The 25,551-nt window shown below is 47.6% G+C and overlaps 1 protein-coding gene across 1 annotated transcript in view; it reads right to left on the reverse strand.

Moving 5' to 3' along the window:
* Positions 1-3,685: 3,685 nt before the first annotated feature.
* The window catches only part of Maml3 (mastermind-like transcriptional coactivator 3), a 417,347-nt gene continuing 395,481 nt past the window's right edge, over positions 3,686-25,551 (reverse strand). Inside the window, exons 3-5 of the mRNA NM_001107675.3 lie at positions 13,932-14,249; positions 8,129-8,213; positions 3,686-6,843 (exon numbers count right to left, since the gene is read on the reverse strand). Coding sequence (NP_001101145.2) covers positions 5,840-6,843; positions 8,129-8,213; positions 13,932-14,249 — 1,407 coding nt within the window. The 3' untranslated portion in view covers positions 3,686-5,839. The remainder of the gene's footprint in view (positions 6,844-8,128; positions 8,214-13,931; positions 14,250-25,551) is intronic.

Consider the following 25,551-nt stretch of genomic DNA (forward strand, 5'->3'; position numbering starts at 1 on the left):
CATCATGAGACCATGTCTGCCCAGTCACCTTGAAAATGCCACACTAGATGTAGTTGGGTTTTATTGATGTTGATTTGGTTTTGCCCTATGGCATATTTACCACATCTAAATGTTATCTGGAAGAAGAAAAGAAGAAAACTTTCAAAAATGTTAAGATCTTAAAATAACTTCTCCTTTGATTTAGTTATGCACATGCTCATGCACACACATGTCCCCTCACACGCATGCTCACAAATGGTTAAACACATGTGGAAACAGGCAAAAGATGAACTCTAACCCAGGATGCCTCTGTAGTATTTTAATTACTATTAAGTTGGGCTATAAGACCCCAGTTAGAGCTAGCCTTCTCCACAGTGAATTTCCTTTTCTCTGTTTTTGAGACAGGGTCTCAGGGTTTTCTTGATTTCATGATCCTTCTGCCCCAACCTTCCCAGTGTCTGGCAGGCTGTAAGTCTCTGCTTGGTCTGAGAGTTGTATATGTCTTTATTAGTAAATCTGACACTTTTTACACTAATAAATCAGATTCATTACTTGGAAACAAAGTCATGAGAAGAGGGAACAAGGATTTCCTTTTGTCTACTACCGAAGCCTCAGAAGGGGTGAGGACCAAAGAGTGGAGAGATACTTGATAAATCCAGTAGGGAAAAGGGACAGCGGTGGAAGACCTTTGTGAGATTGCAACAACTTGGATACAGAGTAAGAACTAGAAGCTATGAGGGGATGTATGTTAGATGTTGTAGGTGTTTTAATGACACCGTGGCTAGGGTAGAGAGTGAATGCTCTCTGCGGCTGAGTGGGGATGTGGTCATGGGCCGTGTTTTGCTTTGAAATGACTCCCAAATTATGCCTAAGGAATACTCGGGGTAGAGTAGTGGCCATGATGGTGATGGCTGTAGGTACTCTTTCTGTATCCCTGATGGTTTGGAAATGTTTAAGGTTTTAAACTCTTAAAGAGAAGTTGAAACAAACCAACAAATAAACAAATTGGGTTTTTCATAGCTGGAAAGTTTCTTTTGCTCTGTGTCAGAGATGTGATGGGGACCATGCATTAGTGTTTGTCTGGCCCTAGTGGCCTGTGCAGGGACGTGGGGACTCCTGGGTATGTGGAAGCTGCTTGTTATCAGAAGTGAGGTAGGCACCTGTGACAGCCAGGCCATAGATTCAGAGTGTCCCGTGCCCTTTGAACTGAACAACAATGACCAGGGAGAATAAGAGGAGGGTGAACAGAATACAGTAAACCAGGAAGCAGCTGAACACTTAAGACGTGGGTCTTCTGTAGTCTTGTTCCTTCACCTTCTGCTTCTCTCCATGCTTGGACATCAACATATGTCCAAAGCATCACCTCAGCTCCCCTTTCTCAGACACTTGAATCTGGGAAGGTCCTTAACTCACGAAGACGGTCCATGCGTCTCATATGCCCAGTGATTTCCTAGGAATCTAGAAGCGTTGTCTCTTCCTCCCTACTGCTCTAGGACATCATAGCACCCGGAAGATCACACATGGAAACCTTTTTTTTTTTTTTTGAGATAAGGTTTTACTATAGGCTAGCCTCACACTCACCAGAGATCCACTTGCTTCTGCTGGGATTAAAGGTGTGTCCCACCACGTCCAGAAAGACAACAAAAAGCTTATCAGGACGGACTTTGATATGAACCACACACGGGAAAGGAAGATCCTGAGTCATGCCTAGGGTGGCTGCTGCTACAGCAAGGGGTTGGATGGTGACCACAGCTTGTTATTGTCCCTCTGTCAAATGACTTCAAAAGTCCTAGTCTCCAGAGACTTTCACACTGAGCCTGAAATGCAAAAATCTTACCACTCCCCTTGTCCCCAACCTCAATACTGCCTTGACTCATAGGATCCACCAGTTCTTGGCATTTTCTAGACTGGCAGCTACAACCATCTTGTAGAAGCCGCCTCTCAGGCACATGGTAGATGGTTGTGAAATGTTTAAACATGAACTTCATACCACACATTCAGTTTTATCTTAATAAAATTATAGATTTATTATTTTTTTAAGAAGAAAGGTATTCCATTCATCCAGTGCCCAACAGATTTTAGAATAAATTTTAAAGAGAGGAGTCATTACTCTTGTCAGAGTGCCATGTCTTTACCCTGTTGTTAACTCTCTCTCTCTCTTCCATTCTCCCTCCGACAAAACAGACTCATGTTTACCATCCTGCCAGTTGGAAGAGTCTGGGCTAGCCTACTGCCAGCCAATCTGGAAGCATAGACCACTGTGGGTAGGGCTAGCCTCTTCTTCCACAGTCAAGTTCATGCTTTCTCTTGGCTTATGTATATTAAAACTCACCTTTGTTTTGGAACTGCTTCTGCTCATGACTTCTTCTGTGATCTATTTTCCTGCTTAACTTGGTTTTGAAACGTGTTATTTTACCGTGTTTTAAGTTTGATGGGGTGTCTTGGGGCAGGTCTTCTGAAAGTGAAGAAATGAATTCCCATGTATAGGTTTATTAATGAAGGGCTTGAGGAGAAAAAGAGAGTGGGGCAGCAGAAGGAGAATGAGAAGAAACCAAGCAGAAGGGCAAGTGTAAGCCAAGCCCTCGCCTCTGCCTGATCCTGCCGCCAGCTTGGAGCATCGTTCGATCTCAGTTTGTCCAGACAGGTTAACTGGCCTGTTATGATTCTGCGGCAGTGAATTACTGGCTAGAGTTAGCGGAGGAGTATAAACCTGAAGCATTTTCAGCTCAGGGTGGGTACAGGGAATGCTGGGTGAGGCCCTGCACTGATGGAGAAACAAGGAACACCAGGAAGGGGAGGTGTCAAAGTGCCCATCTCGGTGGACAAGACTGCTAATGTTTTTTCCTAATGCATTCCTGAAATTTTTATCCATCAGATTATCTCTTCAGAATATTGTTATACATTTATTTGTGTGTGTGTGTGTGTGTGTGTGTATGTGTGTGTGTGTGTATGTGGGTGTGTGTGTGTATGCGCACGCGCGCATGCGTGCATAAACCATGGGGCTCATGTAAAGGTCAAAGGACAACTTGTGAGAGTAAGTCCTCTCCTTCCACCAGGATGGTTCCAGGGATTGGACTCCAGTTAGCAGGCTTGGTAGCAATCTCCTTTACCTGATGAGCCATCTTGCTGGCCCTGCCATTTTCTGAATGTGCTGGCTGAACCAGTTTTGAATTGTTCTAGTCCTGGATTTATAAACAGACTCATGTTAGACCTCCTCCCTCCCTTTTGCCCCATCCTTCAGGGTGCTCCAGTAAATTTAGAAAAATCTCTGTTTGTGTGGTTGAGCTAGAAAGGTGGCGAGTGATTGATTTCTACTGTTAAATACTCATTTAAATAACAACACCACAGTTCTGAGAAAGGAATCTGCAGTCAGTCCACCAAGACCCAGGCAGGATCCATCTGCCTAACTGGCAGCCGGACACAGAGAGGACCCTAAAGCCGACTGTGCTGTGGGTTGATTCAGATAGTGACACTTTATTGGCTGGTTGTTTTCTTCTTTCAAAGCGGCGTGTCAACATTGCTTCACTTCTACGTATCAGAGTTGTGTACATCCCATGAAGGAGATAAGCAATGCTTGATGCACAAAGTAAAAGCAAAATAGAAAAATCCGAATAGAATGGAGGGAGTTGCCATACGTCATACAGTAGAAATCAGTAATTAGATGTCATCTGAAGTGATGAGTTAGGGAGGAAATAAAAATACTCTATTTTAAACAAACATTATATATATATATATATTTTATATGTATACTTTTTACATATAGTAGACCCAGTGATATCTGTAGCATTGTAAAAACTTATTTACAAATAGCTTTTTTTTAGACATTACATATACATCAGCACCGTAGTAAAAACAAAACAAAACAAGCTCATTAAAATCTACCACTCTATTAGTTGGTCCTCAGACTGGGCACTTGCAGGAGGCTTTTAAAAGACAACGAGCCCCCTCTCTCCACCTCCCGTTTCTCATCATTGCTTGTATATGTCTTTCCTGTACGTGGCAGGAAAATGTGATAAATTTGTACTCTATGCTTTCCCGATTTACTATTTTTTTTTAATTTTTATTTTTTGGTTTTCACGTGTTTCCACTCAGTTTCCTAGTGGCAGTTCCTCCCCATTCCAGGAGGTCATAGTCACCTTGCCACCACCTCTTTGGAGAGGCACACAGCTCCTCACCCTGGTACCTCAGGCTTTACTTCCTGTCTGAGCAGGTCTGGAACTCTGGGGATATGGAGAACAAATCAGGGTTTCCCTTTCCCTCTCCCTGCATCCCACCTCAGCTTTCTATTGCAGTGCACCCTGTCTGGACTTTCTTGGCTATGGCCACTTTAGTCCCCACAGGCTCCGGTCTTCTGTAGTAATATGTATGTGAAGACATAGAAGGAAGCCAGTTTGTGGGACGGATGTGCGGGCGCGCATGCGCACACGCACGGTTAGGAGGAAAGTAAATAACAAGGACAAATGCCACATGACCTCCAAGATGGGACTGCGGGAGGCGAGGAAAAGACCAGGAGACGAGGCTTGTGACCATAGAGGCTGTTAACTCCTTCTTAGTTTTCACTTCAGGCAGGCATGTGTGAGTTCCAACGAGAACGGCTGCACAGCTTTGGAAGTGGAGTGAGTGCCTTTAGGATAGCGACCACACCTCCCTCTCCTCTCTGTAGTATCCAGAGCAGTAAGATGGAGTTATGCGGTTCAGCTTTTCCATCTCTAGCATTTGACATTTGTCTTTGTGATGACGGAGTCGAGAGCAAGACTGATTCTGGAGTGTCATCGATGACACCATCTGAAAGAACTGGGCATCTTCAGGCCATTCTTCCCTGGGGACCGCAGAAGTATGGGTGTGGCTCTTATAAGCCTGCAGCTCTTATCAGGGCGGCCCGCTCCGCTCCAGCAGAGACATTTGACTTTCCACACGGTGGAAGAAGATTCCAGTGCCGCCTTCGCATGCCGGGCACTGTCTGTATTCCTGCATTACGTTGACTGTGCCTCAGCGCTTCACTTCCTGGATCGTCTGTAGGGAGAAGTAAAGTCATAGAGGCTGGGAGGAGTGGAGGCAGGGGTGAGGGTGGAAGGGGCTGGCTTGGCAGACACCGAATTCAGCAGGAATCTTTCCACCCCATGGCCATAGGCATATGAAATCCAACTAAATATGTCAAATCGGATGGGAGCTTAACTAGAGCGATGGTCACCATGGCTGAAGCTGACCATCATGGCTCTGAGCTGGGCCCTTCTCAAGCATAGCTGGCTCCCCTGGTGAGGTGCCTGGCAGCAACACCTTACCATTCCTGAGGGTCATCGATGGGCAGGATTCAAACAGGCCTGGAGGATCTTTGCGTGTCTCCCTAGGGTCAGCTCAGGTGAGCTCAGGGTTCTTTGTTCCTGCCTCCAAATCCAGGAACGTGTCTGGAAGCATACATCTCTTTCTGACCTTTGCACATGGCGTGTGTGCATCCTCTGCTGGGCCTTTTCTGGCTGACGCTCCATCTCTCGTCTCCAAAGCTGAGGTCTCGGACCCGAGGCAGGAAGGCCTAAGGGGGCCTCATCTTGGGCCATAGTCCCTCTGGGCCGGAACAGCTCCTTGTGGGGATCTTGTTGCCTCGACTTCCCCGCCTGCTCTCTACATCCCTTCTCTGCAGGCAGGTCTTGGCTCCCCCTCTCTACTTGATTGCTCTGAGGAAGTCAGGGGGAATGGTGCCCCACGGAGCTGGGGATGGACACCCGTGCCTTCTACTGTCAGCCAGATGCCATTTTCTCAGTTTACGTGGGTCAAAAAAACAAAAAACAAGGACGGGGCTGCCATCCTGTTTCCTTTTCACTTGTGAGGCTTCTAGCAGAACAGCGGTTGGGTTCCCTCCTGACTAGGGATTACCAAACAGTTCATCAAGCTCTTGCATCCACTCATCCCCTGGGCCACTCTTGATGATGGAGTCCACGAGGTCTGTACTGTCTGGGAGGCCAGGGAAGGAAGCCCCGGCACCCTCACCGCTATAATTGTATGACATGTCCTGGGCAGGGTTCCGCTCGTAGGCCTGGCCCTGGTTGCCTGCAGCAAAGCTGCCACCTGCTATCTGCTGCTGTGCTGTGGGCTGGCTGAATGCTGGCATGCCCGGGACACCCTGACTCAGGCCAGGGATGACCAACGGCCTCCCCTGGCTGGCACCTTGCTGTCCTGCCAGGGGTGGCATCATCTGACGTCCCATAGCTGCTGGGTTGAGGGTTCTCACTGCGCCAGGGTTACCATCCATGACTGGCTGGCTCAGTCCCTGTGGGAAGTGTTGTTTGGTCAGTCTTGGCTGACCAGCTGCAAGTGGGTAGCTGGCGCTATTGTTGAATGGTCCCAACTCGCCACTAGTCCTCCCGGGCACTCCCTGTAAACTTCTTTGTTGCCAGTTTTGTGCTCCTTGCTGGACGGTTCCCATGACACTCTGAAGTCTCGGAGGGCCTTGGGGCCTAGGCAAGGCCTGGCCCACAGGTCCTTTCAGCTGCTGGTGTTGCTGGGAAAAAGCCGAGTTCACCAGCATGCTCTGACCAAAGCCACTCACCACGCCGACCCCTTGGCCGGAGGCTGGCTGCCTGGGTCCCTGGGGTTGGTTGTGTGGGATGCCCATGCCACTTTGGTTGGGGTGCTGCAACATTTGGGTCATTCCTGTGTTCATGTTGTACATTCCCGGCTGGCTGGTTGGAGGGGCACTGTAAGGGGCCAGTCCTATCTCTGACTGTGCTGCTGCTGTAGCCATTGTCCCTGGGTTCTGGGACGGTCCCATTCCCACCATGCCCGCATTCTGTGCCATCAGCCTTGATGTCCGCATGCTCTGGAGAGCTACTGCCTGGTTCCTCACAGCTGCTATGTCCTGGGGTGAACCTAGAGAGAGAGAGAGAGGACAGCCATCATCCACTGTTCTCCATATCAACGTATAAGACGTTGCTGGAATCTTCCTCAGGACGACAATCCCGAATGTGAAAGGATCTACTGCGGTAATAAATCTTCAGAGGAAAAGTCATTACTTTTAATGATCGTAACGCCCGAGTTGCGAACATTTTGCAAAATATTGAATAGCACAAAGTCAGAAATGAAAGTCACCCGATTCCCAGCATCCAGAGAAGATCCCTGCCAACTCTTATTTATATTTAAATAGACACAGAAAATTGAGGTCATGCCCCCCCCCCTCCCGTGTTCCATTTGTTCATGTTTCAGACGCAAGCTATTTCCTTCTCTGGGTACTATGCCATCAGGTCAGTGGGGTGCCAACTCCTTGGGCTATGCTGGGAGTGGTGGTCTGTGCGTGTAAGCCAAGCAGCTCGGAGGATAGGGAGACGTAAAGATCCTGAGCTCGAGACCAGGCTACGCACTGAAGTCCAGGCTCTCTCAGAAAGGAGGAGGGAGAGGATGAAAGGGAAGCCGAGGAAGAAGAATAAATCTGCTCACTGCACATTCTCTTTGTCGACCTCATGCAGTTCAGTAGAGAACCCACTCAATGACTCTACACTCAACTGGTTTTTGTTTCCCTTTCAGACATGAGTAGGCCTTGAGGTAAAAGGTTATTACCACTGCCTTCAAGCTGTTTGACCAACAAGGCATATTTTAGATCCACCTCGTAGCTCTCTGACTCATCATTGGCTAGTGCAAATGGGCAAGCGCCTGCAGCTAGAAAAAGAAGCCATCCCGTTTCTCCTTGCTCGGCAAAGACCCATCATGTCTTTCTGTAGCAAAGCCTACCCTTTTGGACTGGTAACCACTCTGCACCTCCCCTCCTCTCCCCCCCTCCCCCAGTCCCCTTCTCCTCTACTCTCCCCTCTGCACTAGGATGGCTGTCTCACCATGCAAACAAAAGACTGCTAGTGGGGCCGACGTGCACTAGCTTGCCCTTACGAGTTGTTTAATGATCAAAATGCTCTGTAGCCTTGAGGAAGGAAAGCAGTCGAGTCTTACACCCCACCCTGGGCTGGCTAGTACTTTTCTGTGACCACCGAGGATCAGCGGGCCTAATAGAGGCCCTCCAGGAGTCCTTTGTCCTTGCTCTCTTTAGTTTGCCAGTTGTTAAGTTCCTCGGTTCTGACCTGAGTATACACAGAAAGCAGTGCCTCGGCCATAGACTTGGGCTCACCACAGTGGGGAGCCAGGGCCAGCAGACACACAGTGGCCTCACCTTGGAACTGATTGACCTGCTGCACTGGGTATGGAGTCCGCTGTTGCTGGAGGTGCTGGCGGGGCAGGTGTGACTGGTGTAATTGCTAGAATAACAGAAGACAAGAGAAGCCAGAGGTGAGACAGGGGAGCACACAGTTGGGGACCTGCCAGCTTTCATGAAGGCAGTGTATTATTTTTCTCTCAAAGACTCAATTTTGTGCGGAAAAACCCCATATACGTAGAGGGGCTGCCTAAAGTCAACAGTGGGTGTGGGTGGATTTTCACAAAGTGGAAATACCTAGAAATCAGACACTTGTTAGAGGCCCCCCACTTCATTCGTCTCCCAGAACACCATTAACTTAACTTTGACCCACACAGGCTACCGTCGTACTTCATTGAAAGGAATTCATCCAGTGCATGTCCTGTGCCTGGTGAGGTTCCTTCAGCTGAGGCATATGCTTCCTTTTCACTACTGTCTAGTATTCTACCGCATGGACATACCACAGCGTACTCACTCTACCACAGACAGTCATTTTGGGTGTCCTAGTCTGGGGCCTGTTGCAGATGTCACTGCTCTGACACGTCTTCTGCTGATAATTACTTGTGCTCGATGCTGGACTTGCTGGCCATGTACCGAGTGAAGCAATTTTAACTTTGATTTTTCCAACGTCAGCCAGAGGACTGCTTTCCTTGGCACTCTGGGGATCTGGCTCAAAGGGACAAGCAAGTGCTTTTTTTTTTTTTTTTTTTTTTTCCGGAGCTGGGTACCGAACCCAGGGCCTTGCGCTTGCTAGGCAAGTGCTCTACCACCGAGCTAAATCCCTAGCCCCAAGCAAGTGCTTTTTAATGACCTAAGTAGATACTGTGGGTACAGGAACATAGGCTCCTCAGGGGCCATGTTTAAAAAAAAAAAACAGGCTAATCTTATGCCCATGAAGTCACACCACCTGTACAATACATGTTTACAAGTAAAATAGTCTGAATTTGCTGCTCTGAGGGAACCATGTGGGACTCCACCTATTCTGGGAGTTCAAGGCCTGCCTTTTAGTCTTTCTTCTTTGACTTGCGTGGGATTCTGTGCCACAAGCATCATTACCAACCTGCTGGGCGGGCTGTTCTGATCATTATAATGTTCGAAGGGAGAGACACAAGGGCAAGGGGAAAGAGCAGGGAACCAGGCTTCCAGTTCTCGGTGGGCCATCAAGCAGTCACGTGACCTCCGATGCCACTTAACTGCCTTCCTGCAGCTACAGAATATTCATTAAGTACTTTTTATCTGTGAGAGCCCAAAAGAACATGCAACCAGATCCCTGCTCTTCAGAGTGTTGATTATAAAAGCAACACCCACTGGCTACTTCTTACCACATGTGTTTACTTCCGTTTTCTCTCTCACGTTTATTCCTAGACAGGTCTGTAATTTTCCCAACTTCTTTCTTTTCCCCTAAAAGACCGGCTAGCATTCTGTCATCCACAGGAGAGAAACCACCACCACCACCACCACCACCACCACCACCACCACCACCACCACCACAACAACAACAACACCCCACAGCTTCTGCCCTGTTGGCCCCACCTGTGTGTCTCCCATGGGATTCTACAGAAAAAAAGAGATCCATCAATGTAGACCATTACGAGTGTAGGCCAGAAACCAAGCGGCCCTTTCAGGCGATGGTGCAAGGGTGTTATTGGGAGTAAGTGGAGCTCTTAAAAGTTTTTCCTGACCTGGGGAGATGGCTGAGTCAGGAAAGTAATTAACTGCCTCAGAAGCATGAAGATTCGGGTTTGAGTCCTACAGCCCATGTTGAAAGAGAAAAGAAAAAAGTCAGGCGTGGTCTAATCTCAGGGCTGGGGAGGCAGAAGCAGGCACCTCTCTGGACAAACATTCTAGCCTACGTCTCAAGCTCCAGGCCAATGAGACGCCCTGTCTTAATGAACTAGGTGGAGAGCACCAGAAGAATGCTACCCGCGGTTCATCTATAGCCCCATATGCTCACATTCACACACACGGACATGTTTCTCCTTGTCAAACTTCCTATACAGTACCTGAGTTTAACTGTCTCATTTACAAGAGGAACGTCTCTGGTTGGTGGGCTGGGGCCTGGCCTGGAGCCAGGATTCTCTACTTCTCTTCCCTGCTCTAAGCATGAGGTCTCAAACCACAGACGTTCCTCCTCGGCTTCAGTCTTCCTGCCTGTAAGTGATGGGACTTCAGAACCTTGACTGCTTATCTGAGACCTCAAGTGGGAAGTTCTGTTCAACCTCTGTGAGGGGCCACGCTATGTGCTTGTCCAGAGCAAAGCCTTATTAGCCTCAGCTCCCACCTGCTTTTAACCTTCGTGGCTCTGACTGCCGGGTCAACTGAGTCCCCGAAGATAGGCAGGATCTCAAATCTGTCCGTTTTCCATCACAGGGCCCCTCAGGAAACACAAGTGTTTCCAATATATTGTTTTCAGAACTGAAAGTGACGGGGCACGTTCAATGCTGCTGAGACTGAGAAAATCAGTCAGCCTGGTGCTGATGTGACGATCAATATTACTCTCAGGGCTGGGGTGCAGCCCAGAAGCGGAACACTTGCCTAACGTGTGTGAGGCCCTAGGATCCACCCCCAGCACGGCCAGTAACAGCAAAGAAAGCTCAGCAGAAAGTTGGGAGCATCCCACCGTGAAGGCCCCCAGTCACCCAAACTCAAAGCATCACACAGGGCACAGAGACATTCCACTGACATGGATGGTACATGGGCTATAGCTTTTTATCTACAACAATCCCTAATATTGTCATGTGTCCTAGGAGCCATTTCCACACATATGTGTGCAAAACATAGTTTTCTAGGGACTTTGCATTCTTTATCTCAAACTTGAACATAGGAAAATTATGCAAACCCACCTAACCTGCTAGATGAAGACAGGCTGGTTTTTAAAAATGTGTGTGTGTGTGTGTGTGTGTGTGTGTGTGTGTGTGTGTGTGCTTTGTGAGTCAAGGATACAGGAATCTCTGGTATTTTCTCACTTTCTATTTTGTTTGAGGCAGGGTTTCTGACTTGCCTCTGTACATGCCAGCTAGCTGGCCCGGTAGCTTCTGAGGGCCCCCCTGTGTTCCCCATCTCACTGTAAGTGCTGTCATTCCAGATGGGCACTACTTCACCTGAGATTAAATGCAGGCCCTTGTGTTTATACAACAAGCACTTTACCCATCTCCTCAACCTTCTGTGATTTACTTACTTATTCAAAATCATATTAAAAGCGAAAAGGACAGACAAGTCCAGACCCTGAGCTGGGTGATTTCAACTTGGTCCCTTATAGACTGTATATACGGTTGCTAGGGCAACTCAGACAGGTTTTTGTTTCCTCCATGTTTTCTAGGTGGTCCCATCTCATCACGATCCTGGGGGGGTTGCTATCCTGTCTCCTTGTCCGAAGGCATGGGTCTGACACACCTCTCCCTGCAATCTTCCACCTCCCCTTTTTGCTCCTCAGGGCTTGGTGGACCAGGCTGTGGAGAGACATGAGAGTATGCCCCTGGGTAGGCACAGATGAGTTCTGCCTGGCTACTCTGACTCCTTCTGAGTCTCAGTTGCAGCCCACGTATCAGAAATAATTTCTCAGGGCACCAGGCATACCTGAAATGCCCTGGTGGAGGAGAGATTTACAAAGCCCAGAGCCCCTTCGCAGCTCCATTTATCACTACCGGAGAGATATTAGCACAGCTCCTTGTCACACACCTTATGCAGGGTGAGAAGGATAGAGGTTTGTTTGTACAATGGCTGCCAGGTGGCTGACTGACCTTGGTCAGAAGGGAGATAATTACATGGCTGTTCAGGAGCATGAGCCAGGTATGCTCAGCAGTGCAAGCTTTCTCTCCAGAGGGTAACCAGTATTATTCATAACTGCTCTTCTGGGTGGGTAGGGGCCCTGGTGTGCCCACAGCCTACTCAGTACCTTGGAGAGGAAATCCCAAAATTCTAATTCTCTTACAAGCAAGGTTTGAGCAAGAGTCAAAGCTCTGCTGGGCTTTTCAGCCTACCCTGAGACACAGGGCATGCCTTGCTGTTCGGGATGCCCTATGCAGGGTTATTAGAGGCTCTCTTAAGAACAGATTTCTACACAATGGAATATTACTCAGCTATCAAAAACAACGGCTTTATGAAATTCGTAGGCAAATGGTTGGAACTGGAAAATATCATCCTGAGTGAGCTAACCCAATCACAGAAAGACATACATGGTATGCACTCATTGATAAGTGGCTATTAGCCCAAATGCTTGAATTACCCTAGATGCCTAGAACAAATGAAACTCAAGACGGATGATCAAAATGTGAATGCTTCACTCCTTCTCTAAAAGGGGAACAAGAATACCCTTGGCAGGGAAGAGAGAGGCAAAGATTAAAACAGAGACTAAAGGAACACCCATTCAGAGCCTGCCCCACATGTGGCCCATACATATACAGCCACCCAATTAGACAAGATGGATGAAGCAAAGAAGTGCAGACTGACAGGAGCCGGATGTAGATCGCTCCTGAGAGACACAGCCAGAATACAGCAAATACAGAGGCGAATGCCAGCAGCAAACCACTGAACTGAGAATAGGACCCCCATTGAAGGAATCAGAGAAAGAACTGGAAGAGCTTGAAGGGGCTCGAGACCCCATATGTACAACAATGCCAAGCAACCAGAGCTTCCAGGGACTAAGCCACTACCTAAAGACTATACATGGACTGACCCTGGACTCTGACCTCATAGGTAGCAATGAATATCCTAGTAAGAGCACCAGTGGAAGGGGAAGCCCTGGGTCCTGCTAAGACTGAACCCCCAGTGAACTAGACTGTTGGGGGGAGGGTGGCAATGGGGGGAGGGTTGGGAGGGGAACACCCATAAGGAAGGGGAGGGGGGAGGGGGATGTTTGCCCGGAAACCAAAGAATTATTATTAAGTATTAAATAAATTAAAAAAAAAAGAACAGATTTAGGCAATTCCTCGGGATAACACTAAACCAGGCAAAGCATCTAAAAACAAAACAAGTCAAAGGTAAGAGGGGTGGTCTGCAGGGAAGGTTTTCTTCCAGAGCTGAGGGTTAGATGGCTGGGGTGGATGAGTATGTTTGGGTAAAGGCATGTTTGTATAGGCCTTCTTTTAACTCACAGATTTCGAGAGTTGTAGGGAAAGGTGTCAGGGACTTTCTCCAGTTACACCCTCTCTATTACCCCTGTTCAAGTTCTCTGATAGTACTGTCTGCCTTACTGTATTGCTCCTATAGTCCTAGGGTTCTGTTGCTATGAGGAGATGCTATGACCACAGCAACTCTTACAAAGGCAAATGTTTAACTGGGACTGGCTTACAGTTTCAGAGTAAGTTTAGTCCATTATTCATCACAGTAGGAAGCATGGTGGCATGCAGACAGACATGGTGCTGGAGAAGGAGCCCAGAGGTCTACACCTTGATACAAAGACAGCAGAGAGACTGTGTGCCATACTGGGCATAACTTGAGCCCAGGAGACCGAAAGCCTGCCCCCACAGTAACACACTTCTTCCAACAAGGCCACGCCTACTTCAGCAAGGCCGTATCTCCTAACAGTGTCATTTACTATAGCCAAGAATTCAAACACATGAAACTATGGGGGCCATTCCTATTCAAACCACCACACCAGTCTAACATTTCCAATCAACTCAGTTGAATTCTCTAGTCTTTCTGATTTTCCCCCCTTTATGTTCCTGTGAAGGGCAGGGCCGTGAGCGTCTTGACAGGGACAGTGGTGACTTTCTCACCAATAGGAGGTGCCAAATAAGTGCTTGTTGAATCAGTGGCTTAAACCTTGGGGCATGTTACCTACCTGCTCAGCCAGGATCTGCTGCTGCTGCTGTTGCTGCTGCTGCTGCTGCTGCTGCTGCTGCTGCTGCTGCTGCTGCTGCTGTTGTTGCTGTTGCTGCTGCTGCTGCTGCCTCTGCTCCCGAAGGAACTGTTGCTTCTGATGTTCCATCAGCTGGGCGCGTTGATCCATTAGCATCTGCTTCATGATGGCTGCCTGTGGCTGGCTGCCTAGAAATCCAAGACCCCCAGGGCTCGCTCCGGAGACCATGCCGCCCGACCCTGGAGGCACAGAGTTCTGCATGGGGCCCGTGGTCCGGGGAATACCAACTGCATGCTGCTCCTAGAGGGATCAAGAAGAAAGCAATTTAGAGATTCTGCTGAAACACTTCCTGCCATTTCATGGGACACTTCTGGGAAGGGGAGTGGGAGCAGAGATGCTAGCTTGGGGATGCCAGGGGTCCAGAGTGGTACTGGTTATACCTCCAGAAAACCATCTTGTTGGCCTCGCCGTAGCAGAACTGGAGAGGCTACAGGGGTAGGGAATAGAATCAGAGAATGGGTCTGGGAAAAATGGGAAACCAAGTCATCTGTTTCAGATGAGATGACGGAGTGGCCGTATTACGATTTCAATGCTCTGTTTCTCTAAAACAAGGAAATAAGCCTCCGTGGGGGCTCACCATAAGTCTCAAAGTCAACTCTACCCTTACCTTCTTTCACGATCCTATCGCTTACTGTCTACTTTGCTAAGATATCTTAGTAAATAGGAGGGACGGGCACGGAAGCCATATACTGCTACAGTGCTAACACACAGACCTGATGCTTGACATTAGTTCAGCTAATCAAAACACCTGCTTTTTTGTGCTTGCGTGTGTGTCTGTTTTACTTTATTTTGGGTGTGTGTGCATTTTAATTCTGTCAGGCAGAGGTTTGCTAGTAGGAACTGAAAATATTTTATTTTGACCAAAGCTATGTGATCTCAAGAGAGGGACTTCTTGGGAAGACCAAGGGGTTCAGTCAGAGGGAGAAGGGCATGAGAAGGTAATGGTAAGGAAACATGATCAAAGCGAGTTATATACATGAAATGAGAAATAAGGCATTTAAAAAAGCTATGCAATCTCCTAATCTCTTTTAAAAATAGAATTGCATCCCATGTGTCTGGGATAGTTTCAACGCCAGGGGCTGGACTGGGACTCTTGGTCCTGTAATTACTTGTCAGAGAGTTGACAGAAACTCATGAGGACTGACCCCTGGGTATAGAGGTATTGTGCTAAGTAGCTAATCCCACAGAGCCCAAGGGGTATCTGGGAGAATGTCCTCAGAAGGGACATCTATGCAGCTGCACAGTGGAGGCTACCAAGGGAAATTTCTAGTGGACACAGGAGGTGTGTAGTCAGCTTCTAGACAGAAGAAGTATCAACAAAGCAGCAATGGCGAATGCTGTGGGGATGTCCTGTGGAGACAGTCCTTCCTTTCGATTCACTGCTGTTGATCAATTAGCCTGGGCACACAGGCACTCACACAAGGACAGGCACAGCCATACCTCGAGGCATTCTCATTGGGGCCCAACAAGAAGAACCAATAAAACAAAACATCTACTATTATTTTAAATTATAATCCAAGCTGGATTTTTAATATATCCTCCCCTCTGAGTGACTACTGTTTTGATATAGATGTGGTTGATTGCACAAGCAATTTTCTCTCAAAATGCAGAAACAAGTCTGTCTGCCTCTCCAGGCCCAGTTTGAGGTTGATTCCCCCATAAACCTGGGCTTCTTGGCCTCTGGTGCCGACCCAGGCAGGCGGTCCTTTCTGGTAAAGTTCCACCTAATGCTGCACCTCTACTTACTCTGCCTCTCTGCACCCAAACAAAAAAAACTGGGGAAGCAAACCAAAGCACATCGCCTCTATGGACCCAGAAACGATAGCTGAGGGAGATACGGTTAGTTTGTGAAGTTGTTCAGGACACAACAGGATGGTCCCTAAGAGAACCATCCTGATGCTGACGCTGAGTCTACTTCAGCATTATTTCCACTTATGTCCCTGAACTCTAACTCCACAGCACCAAGTACACGTCTTAGAACAGCCATTGTGTGTGTGTGTGTGTGTGTGTGTGTGTGTGTGTGCGCGTGCGCTCCTATGCACAGGTGCTTGCAGAGGCTAAAAGAGGGCGTTGGCTCCCTTGGAGCTGGAGTTTTAGGTAGTTGTGAGCCTCCTGGCATGGGGACTGGGAACTGAACTCTGGTCTGAGAAAGGCAGTTTGCATTCTTAACTGCTGAGCCATCTCCATAGTCCACAATAAAGGCTTTTATTTATGCGTGTTCTCCGAAATCAGGTGGAGAGCTATGGAATACTTTTAATGTTAACAATGGACCTTTATGACTGCAGGTATCCAGATGCACAGGAGATGCCCCAATCTTCTAGTTCTGCTTGCTACCAGTTTCTAAGCCCCTCCTTGCTACAGGGTCAAGCTGTTTCTTGCCTCCTCGAGAGACAAATGGCTGATCAACTTGACACTTAACGCCAGATCTAGCCAACCAGCAGAGGACAGATAATAGGTTTCCTCCCATGCATTTCAACCTGTGTGATACTTCTTGGTTTTGATGACGAGAGATTTGAAGGGAAAATGAGATCCAAGGAAAGACAACACTTTCTTCAGCTTTTTCTTGAAAGGGCTGTTCTTTCTGGCCTTGTTTCTCTCTAAGCACTGAGATTTTATTGCCCATGTGACCCTCTGCATAGCTGAGAGATATAGCCAGGAGTGAAGGACTTCGTTCACAGCCTTCTCTCCCCTCGGAAAATAAGAGAGGCAATCGAGGCGACGATGTTCATACAACCAGCCTCATTTTGTTCCCGTGGACACCATCAAGCTTCTGGAGTTACTTTCATTCCCCAAATGGTCCTGCCCCCAAAGTTGTTAAGGCTCCCAATGCAGACTACACCACCCAATATGGCTGCAATGTTGCCTTCCGTATACAACGTCTTAAGGGGCTTCTCAGCAAGTGCACAGGTGTGTGTCCCAAAGTGGGAAGGCACATTATGATTGGCTTTACAAATGAAGCTGGGGCAGGCGCTGTTTATGTCACGGGCTTCTTTTAACCTCAAATCTAAGAGGGCTTAATGAGAAATAGTCTGTCAAATTCTAGGATTCCAAGTCCCCGCTGTCGTTTCTATGGAGGACACATACTGGGTTGTGCAATTAGAGAAAACCAGAGTGAGCTTTCGTCATGCGACATGTAATGCCTTGGAGCCAAATGATGCAGTATTTTTAGTTTTAATTACTGGTTTGTTCTCCACTCCCAGCCCAGCCGACCTCCCCTTGCTTTCCACTCAGAATCTTAATACATTCTCTTCTCCTTGAATCCAATTTGCTACGCAGATCTTCGAGGCTCTCCAAACACTCTTACTTTCTCAGTAAAATAAGGGGAGAAAAAAAGAGATCAAAACCAAAGAACCTGTCTTACACATTCCCCTTCCGCTCCAGGGACAAGAGCTTTAACAATTTTCTAACGGCTAGAGCGGGGGGGGGCGTGTAAACAACACTCTAGCCTCCCCCAAAGAGGCAGTTTCCGACTTCAAAAATCAGAGGCGATAAAAATATCTCCCGAGAACAGCCAGCTGTTTATTTATAAACCCACTTGTGGGGAAACTTGCTTTCTCTGAAGGGATTTTCCCCCCCACAAGAACATGCAGCATTTGGGTGATAGGGACCAGAGATGCGGCGGGTATGGAAGGTCATTGGTTCCTGGGAGGGACAGGATGCGGACAATCTGTGTACTTGGATCCAGCAGACCCTGTGCTTCATCCTTTTCTAGGTGGCCCCAGGGGGATCCTCATGAGCAGCTGTTGTTCTGCCCGTAGCCCAGCAGAGGGTGGTGTGAGCCCGGGACCACACTCCAGGCCTTGCGCCGAGTTCCCCTCACCCTCCGCCCCCCATCGCAGATGGCTTAATCAGGGCTGGGTCCCCCGCCCCGCCCGGGCCGCCGCTGCGGACGTGGAGCCAGGCAGTCAAGTGTTCCTGCGTACAGCAGGTAGCCTGGCAACTGCAGCATAATACGGAGCAGATGGTGTTCGCACGGCGTGATGGACATCACACACGACAGCCTGAGACAATCCAGGAATTCCCTGGTGGCTCGAGGCCCTCTTTGCACAAAATGAGTTCTCTCACCACGGCGGTGCATCTTAAGGGGTGGAGGTCTCTCCCTTCCCCACACCGAACTGGTTTCTTATTACCGAGTTCTCTCCAGCCAGAGGGAAGAGGGACTTGGCAGGGTGGGGTGGGGGTGAGGGGCGGGAAAAGGACGTGGAAGGAAACCGAAGGATGGGAAGCGGGAGGAGAGAAAGGGGGGCAGTGGCGACCAGACCCAGGGGCACCTCGCTGTTGGAGGGAACAGGGTTCCTCTAGCTAGAGAGACACAAAGCCTGTGCAGGGAGAAGGGACCTCTGCTCACCCCGCAACCGCATTGGCCTACCAGTCGCCCAAATGAAATTTAGGGTTTTCGTTAAAAAAGTCCCCTGGGGCGTAATATAGCCTCTTCAACTCCAGCCTATCTGCTTACAAGTCCTCAGGGGGCTCAGGCAAAGGGCACAGGAGTGGGCCCGGAGCTCCAGGCTGGCTAGAGAGCTCCTCACTGTTTGGTGGTCCTAACAAAGACCAGGAGCTCATGAGTTGGGCGGGTGCCCTGGGCCCCCAGAGAAACTCAGCCTGACACTCTGGGGGTGGGCATAGTGCCTAGTGCCACCACTCCGCGTGTGCCACTACTCCGTGTGTTCCTGTAGCCCGGAAAACAGAACACTGGAGGAAAGGAAATGTATGTTGGGCAGTTGTGGGTAAGAAAGAGTTGGAATAAATCGATAAGCAAAAAGAAAGGATACCTAGAAAATACCCCCCCCCCCCCAACACACACACTGAACTGGGTCAAGTAATAGGAAAAAATCTTTAACCAATCTCGGGCCAAATGGATTTTTGACTGAATTCTAAGTATCAAAGACTTCATATTCAGTATTTAGAGGCTGTCTACAAAGGCAAATTTTAAGTGTCAGAGGGTTAGGGTATATAGAAGAGGACAGCTAAGGTCACACCTGCCCAGCAAGAATTTAGTGCTTTCAAGTCAGTGAGCAGCAGGCAGAATGAATCCATCACCCAAAGGACCTGGGTTGTGACTCCCAGAGGGACGGGCTGGCCATCATGGCTCCATCCAAAGTCCCTCGAAAATCTGAAAATCACATTTAAAAGTGGTCAGTGACGACGAAAACTTTGGAGATGAAAAAGGCTAAGAAGATGTGACAACCTCCTCCTGCTTCCATAAGAGCTATGCGTGTACAGCAATGGCCAAGAGCGCAGCTTCTCAAAGTGTGGCCCAGGCTCACCTTGCATTAGTATTCCCTGGGAGCATGGCAAAATTGCAGATTCCCTGGCTCCACCAGACCTACTGAATCAGACCAGGTTCTCCAGGTGATGGGGCATTCTGTAGTAGGTTGAGAATTACTGGAGCGAGTAATCCTGGCTGATTGCAGCCTGGCCCTGATTTGATTGCAAACTTGCATTTTCAAAATCAAGTCTGGGTGCAGGCTTGCTCTGGCTTTAGTGTGAAATCTGTTGCATTTAGAGTAAAACTCCCCCTCCCGGCTCGGGCCTGCTAGGTTCAGTGATATTTGTCATGAAGACCTAAGAATTCCCACGGGAACCAGGGACCATAACTCTTTCTAGAAGGATGGTATTCCATTTGCAACTGATCTCTGGAAGCTGAAAGGTAGCCAAGACCAAGGGATGGGGCTTGGGGGAGGGGTGTGGGAGTTGGGGGTTCCTTGCTGAGGGAGTGTACCTGGCATGCCCCGATTTCCCTAGGGTAACATGATAGAAAGCTATGGTTTGACAGATAGCCACCCTGGTTGGGAAGGGTTCCTTGTATAAAGAGGAGACTACAGGGGCCACACTAGAAGATAATGGGCTTGCATGAGGAACTCAGCATAGGCAAGGGCTCTGCTAGGTGCTTTTACCTATGTAATCAGACTCATTCCGTTGATTAGAAAGCACAAGTCTCTGAGGGGTTAGGGAACTTGTCTGATTGTCCCACAGCTGGCGGTGGCATCTTTGGGATTGGAACTTTTCTACCACCAAAACAGACATCTGGTCTCAACTGAGCAGACTGCCCAGAACACTCTGGAATGAAGAGCAAGCGGCAGGAAGGGGGAAAGATCGGATACAGAATTAAAAAATAGAAGCTGTTAGAATAGAAAAAAAATCAAAGAATGAAACTAAATGTGAACAACAAAAGCCGACTTCTTCTTCTTCTTCTTCTTCTTCTTCTTCTTCTTCTTCTTCTTCTTCTTCTTCTTCTTCTTCTTCTTCTTCTTCTTCTTCTTCTTCTTCTTCTTCTTCTTCTTCTTTTTATTGTTTTCTGAGACTCCAAATCAGGATGTCTGTGTGAAATCACTTTGACATTTTTTTTTAAAGGGCAGATGACTAGGCTATCCAACCATAAGAGGAAAGATGAAACAAAGTAAATTAAAATCGGAGTTCCCTCTGAAGTCTACAAAGTGTCAGGGCAGAAGCACAGCCTAGGCATGGTGACGATCCTGTACAAAGTTCCTTTATCAACAAGTTTTTTTTCACGCTGGGGTTGGAAAGCAGCTTACAACAGACTCCTACCAGAGCCCAGACAGCCACCCCAAACACCTCTGCTTCATAAGATGATTGGAGAAGGTTGCATTGAGCAGTATGTTTTCAGCAGAGCACACTGGCACATGCTTGTAACAGTAACACTTACAAGGTGGAGACAGTTGAGGGCTAGCCGGGGCTACAAAGTAAGACCCTCCTATTGTTTGTGTGATTATATCCCCCAAACAGTTGAGTTTTAAGGCTGTGGCAACAATTTAGGGAGTGTTTCACTCAGACAGTAGTAACTAAAGGCCAGCTCTACTACAGAGAAGCTCTTTTCCTTATGGGGACCCAGGGACCGGACTAGGAACTCAGCTCCTCTAGGGGATCATGACTGAGACACTCTGATGGCACAAAAAGCATCATCAGGCTGTTACTGTTGCTGGATCTCTCTCTCTCTCTCTCTCTCTCTCTCTCTCTCTCTCTGTCTCTCTGTCTCTCTCTCAGATGCGCGTGTGTACACACAAACACACACACATGGGGGTGGGGGAGACAAAGGTTGATGTAGCCTATCTCGTTCTTTTGTTCTCTACATTATTCTTGAGTTGGATTTCTTTTTTTTTCTTTTTTGAAGATTTATTTTTATTTGTATGAGTACATTGTAGCTGTCTTCAGATACCAGAAGAGAGCATCGGATCCCATTACAGATGGTTGTGAGCCACAATGTAGTTGCTGGGAATTGAACTCAGGACCTCTGGAAGAGCAGTCAGTGCTCTCAACCACTCTGAGCCATCTCTCCAGCCCTTGAGCTGGATTTCTCACTGAGCCTGGAACTCATGGATTTGGCAGACAGGCTGAACAGCAAGGCCCTCCTGTCTCTGCCTCTTCAAACCTGAGATTACAAAGCTCTTTGTAACCCAGGTGCTGAGGATGGAACTTGAGTTCTTTAGCCATTGAGCCATCTCCCCAGCTCCTGCAATAGCTTCCTGGTTGTGTAGTACATCTTCAGGGTAGAGCGTGTGTTGTGCTTCTAGCTTCGTTCCATGGAAAAGAGACCAGGACTTTAAACTTATATTTTTCCCTAGTTTCAGTGAGCAGATAGATGATGTCTACTTAGCACTGAAGACAGCAAAAAATTGTGGCCACAAGTTTTTCATCCACATATTGAAAATGTCTGAAACAAATTGCATCCAGACTTTTCTCTTGTCATTATTTAAATAATACAATGTTAACAACTATTTACATAGCATTTACATTTTTAAGGTATTACAATACCTTACAATAGTCTAGAGATTATTCAAAGTATACGGGCAGATTGCGTAGGTCATATGTATATCCCATAATGGTTTAGATAAAAGACTTGAGCATTTTGATGTGTTGGGGTGTTTGTCCTAGACTCAATCCCCCTAGACTCTGAGGACAGCTGTATTTAAAACATGTATGCTGGGCTAGAGAGTTAGCTCAGTTCCTAAGAGTGAGTACCACTCTTACAGAGGACACACATTCAGTCCTCACACCCATTCCAGGCAGCTCACAACCACTAGTAACTCCAGATACACGATCCAGCGCCTTCTTCTGGCCACCATAGGCACCTACACTCACATGACAGATACACAATACACATATGTGATTAAAAACAAAATCTCTAAAATAGGCATGTTGTTGGCTTTCCTGCTCTCACTCACTCAGTCACAGAAGTTTTAAAAGCAATGTAGGAAAGTAGAAAAAAAAGAGGTAACACTTGTTTATAGCACTCCAAAATGTAATCTTAGAATTGCATTTGTCTCCTTAGCATGCAAAAATGTATTTTCGTGCTCTTGCTCATGGTATATAGCTGACAGAACATCCCATCAAACTCTGAAAGATGGGAAAATGGGAAAACGGGAAAACGGGAAGTTCCACCTTTCCAAATGCTTAAATACAAGTCACAGTACTGGCATTTAACCTAGAGGCTCATTCCTGGCAGTGTATTTGGTTCCTTGAGGTTTGTGTATTTTGCCCCTAGCACCCAGCATAGTCAGAAGCACAGCCTCGACAAGCTACTTGCCTGTGGAATTCAGCTAACTAGGCACGATGAACTCTACCCTAAGCCAATATGGGGTGTGGGGAAAAAGATGTCTGTACTGTACTGCTTCTTTGAGGGTCTAGTGGGGACCTCTGTGAATATTAAGAAAAGAGTTAAAGTTGGCAGTACTCTGTGAAGCCGTAAGAGCACAACCAAGGGAAAGGTCAGGTTTTCAAGGACTTTCTTGGGCACAAAAATACAACAAAAACTACCAGTTTTTCTTATCGGTGCTTTGACCAAAGTCACAGGCCCACCCTGCAGTAGAAACACAACTTTGAGAGTTGTGCTTTTCCTCTGCCTCTGATGTAAATTATAGACTTCTTCCGATCCTTTTGTTGCATTTAATTCTACCACCAAAGCGATGCTAAATTGGTTAAAAGTTCATTAGTGTGCAACAATAGTGGCTCGATTAAATAAATTATGGCACATCCATACCATGAATGTGAGGCAGTCAATAAAAATCATGCCTTCTTGGACTGTCTAATCACACAGGCGGAAGCTTACTCTGTGCAGCTGACAGAGAAAAAAATAAAACATCTCTGAAACACTAGTCACAGGAAATATCACACACACACACACACACACACACACACACACACACACACACACACACACCCCTGATGTAGACCAGGCTGGCTCTGAGCTCACAGAGATCTTCTTGCCTCTGCCTCTTGAGGGGAGGGATTAGAGGTGAGCTTCACCATTCCCAGCTCCAATTTTTGTACTTTAATATTTTTATATTATGAATGCACGACACTTTTATTTTGAAGTCACATTAATTAGTTTGTTTATTGCGTGTGGGGAGGTGGGGATGGGGGTTGTGAATCAAGGCAGTCAAATGAAGCTCAGAAAATAATTTTCAGTGAGTTCTTTCCCACCGCCACTCAGGTCTTGGGGACTAAATTCAAGTTGTTATGGTTGGCAGCATTGGTTTGCTGAGCATGGATGTACGAGACTTTCACGTAGACGTTACTTTTTCATTGTTTATGTTTTTGTTTTGGGGACAAGATCCCAGTTAGTCTAGGTTGGCCTCAAACCTGCTGTGTAGCCTAGGATGATCCTCCAGCCTCCACCTGCCCAGTGCTGAGAACACAGACCTGGGTCACCACGACCACTTAAGTACTTAGAGTCTAAGAGTGAGTCTAAACTGACATGGGACAGAACAAGGTTCATGAAGGACCCAGGGCATGTCCTGGGTGTGGTTGCTTCCCTCTGAGTCTACCTTCTACAACAGAGAGTGTTCAAGGCTAGAAGGTATGGGCAACTGGGCTTGCTCAACAGGAACCATCACTGTGTCAATGGAAAGCCCTGTATAGCCAGGAGAGGCTCGGAGTACAGTGAACACCTTCCAAATCCCATCTCACCTTTAGTGGAACGAACCTGCTCTCCATGGTGTCTCTTTACTTTAGGCTGCCAACCACAGAGATGGCTAGGGCTGCATGGTGGTGCATACTTAAAATCCTAGAGCCCGGGGAGGCTGAGGGTCTCTGAGAGCTCCAGGCTGTATCAGTTTCCTTTTCTGTTGCCCCTAGCATCCAGGGGCAGCCATTACTATACACAATACCTGACAGAAACAATGTAGCAAAGGAGGGCAGGAGAGATTTTGCCGCCATCCAAGAGGCTGCCCTCGGGCATCATAATATACAGACTATTAACAGTTGGTCACCCGCTGTTAGTGTTTCCACCCGTCTGACTTCTACCTGCTTTCTTTGACTTACAAACTGGGGATAGAATTGTCTCAGCTGTTGTCTACAACCAGGGTACTTTTTTCTTGGGCTTTCTCCCCTAGTCCAGACCTTCCTTTCCCAGCTTCCAGCCTTCTGATGAAGTTCCTAAAGTCAAGGTTGTGTAACGGGTACACAGGCCTATCTTGTGTTATACTGGGAGACTGGCCAAAGTTTCCATTTATAGACAAGAGCATTGCTGTGCGCCAAATGGAGCGCGGTACTGGTGTGGCTACAAGACGGAGAAAGGAAAGAGCTGGAGCTCAGGGCTTACAGGGAACCCTTGAACCTCCTCCGCTAGCCTGGGGACTGTGGCTGAGGAGACACAGCTCTAACCATCTGAGAGGAGAATCTTCCAAATAGCTACCCAATTCCATTCCCACCATACACTGCCACAGGAGGGTCAGGGCAGCCTGCTCTGCGGCCCTCATGACAGCTGGGCCCATCTGTAGGCAACCCACATGAGTATATGAGGCTGAGGAGGGGGCTGTTGTAGACCACTGCCCTTTGGGTAAGACACAGAGGTTGCCTTCTTGAACTCAGCAGTGGGACTACCAGAAGGAAACATGCCTGAGATAGGACCTGTTAGCATTCCATCAAGCAGTGGGTGGGACTGACAAAGCCCCACCCCTCCTTGAGGATCCATGTAGAATGTTACTGGGAAACTGAGACACAATTGCTTCCGTGGTATAGCTGCTCATAAGTTGCCCATGTTCCTTAAAATATCCTCTTACCCTTCTTCTGTAAGTTTCCTTAATTAAATTCACTGAACAAGCTTTGAGTGGAAGAGTTCCTTTGGTTTATGGTTGGTGCCTTGTCATAGGGCAAATAGTTACTTGTCACCCAAAGACAAGTTTGTGGCACTGGTGCCCTCCTAGCATCTGTAAGAGCAGCATCCTGCTCTTGGTGTGTGTGTAGGTCAGTGGACAACTTTGTAGGGTTAGTGCTCTATTTAAAATTTTTATACAGGTTCTAGGCATCACCCACAGGTTGTATGCTCTTGTGTGGCCAATCACCTGCTGGCCCATCCCCAGCAGTGTTTATGTAGCTCCTGATGTGCACCCCCTATCAGCCTTTTATGGATATTAGTTGAGTTCTGGGGACTCAACTCAGGTCTTTGTGCATGCAAGGCAAACATTTTGCACACTGGGTCATCTTTCCAGCTCTTAACTAATATTCTTTCTATGTGCCCTGGCAGAGAGAGAGAGAGAGAGAGAGAGAGAGAGAGAGAGAGAGAGAGATTGATTTATTTTTC

The sequence above is a fragment of the Rattus norvegicus genome, chromosome 2, assembly GCF_021556685.1.
Source record: "Rattus norvegicus strain SHRSP/BbbUtx chromosome 2, alternate assembly SHRSP_T2T, whole genome shotgun sequence".
In the NCBI taxonomy this organism is placed as follows: domain Eukaryota; kingdom Metazoa; phylum Chordata; class Mammalia; order Rodentia; family Muridae; genus Rattus; species Rattus norvegicus.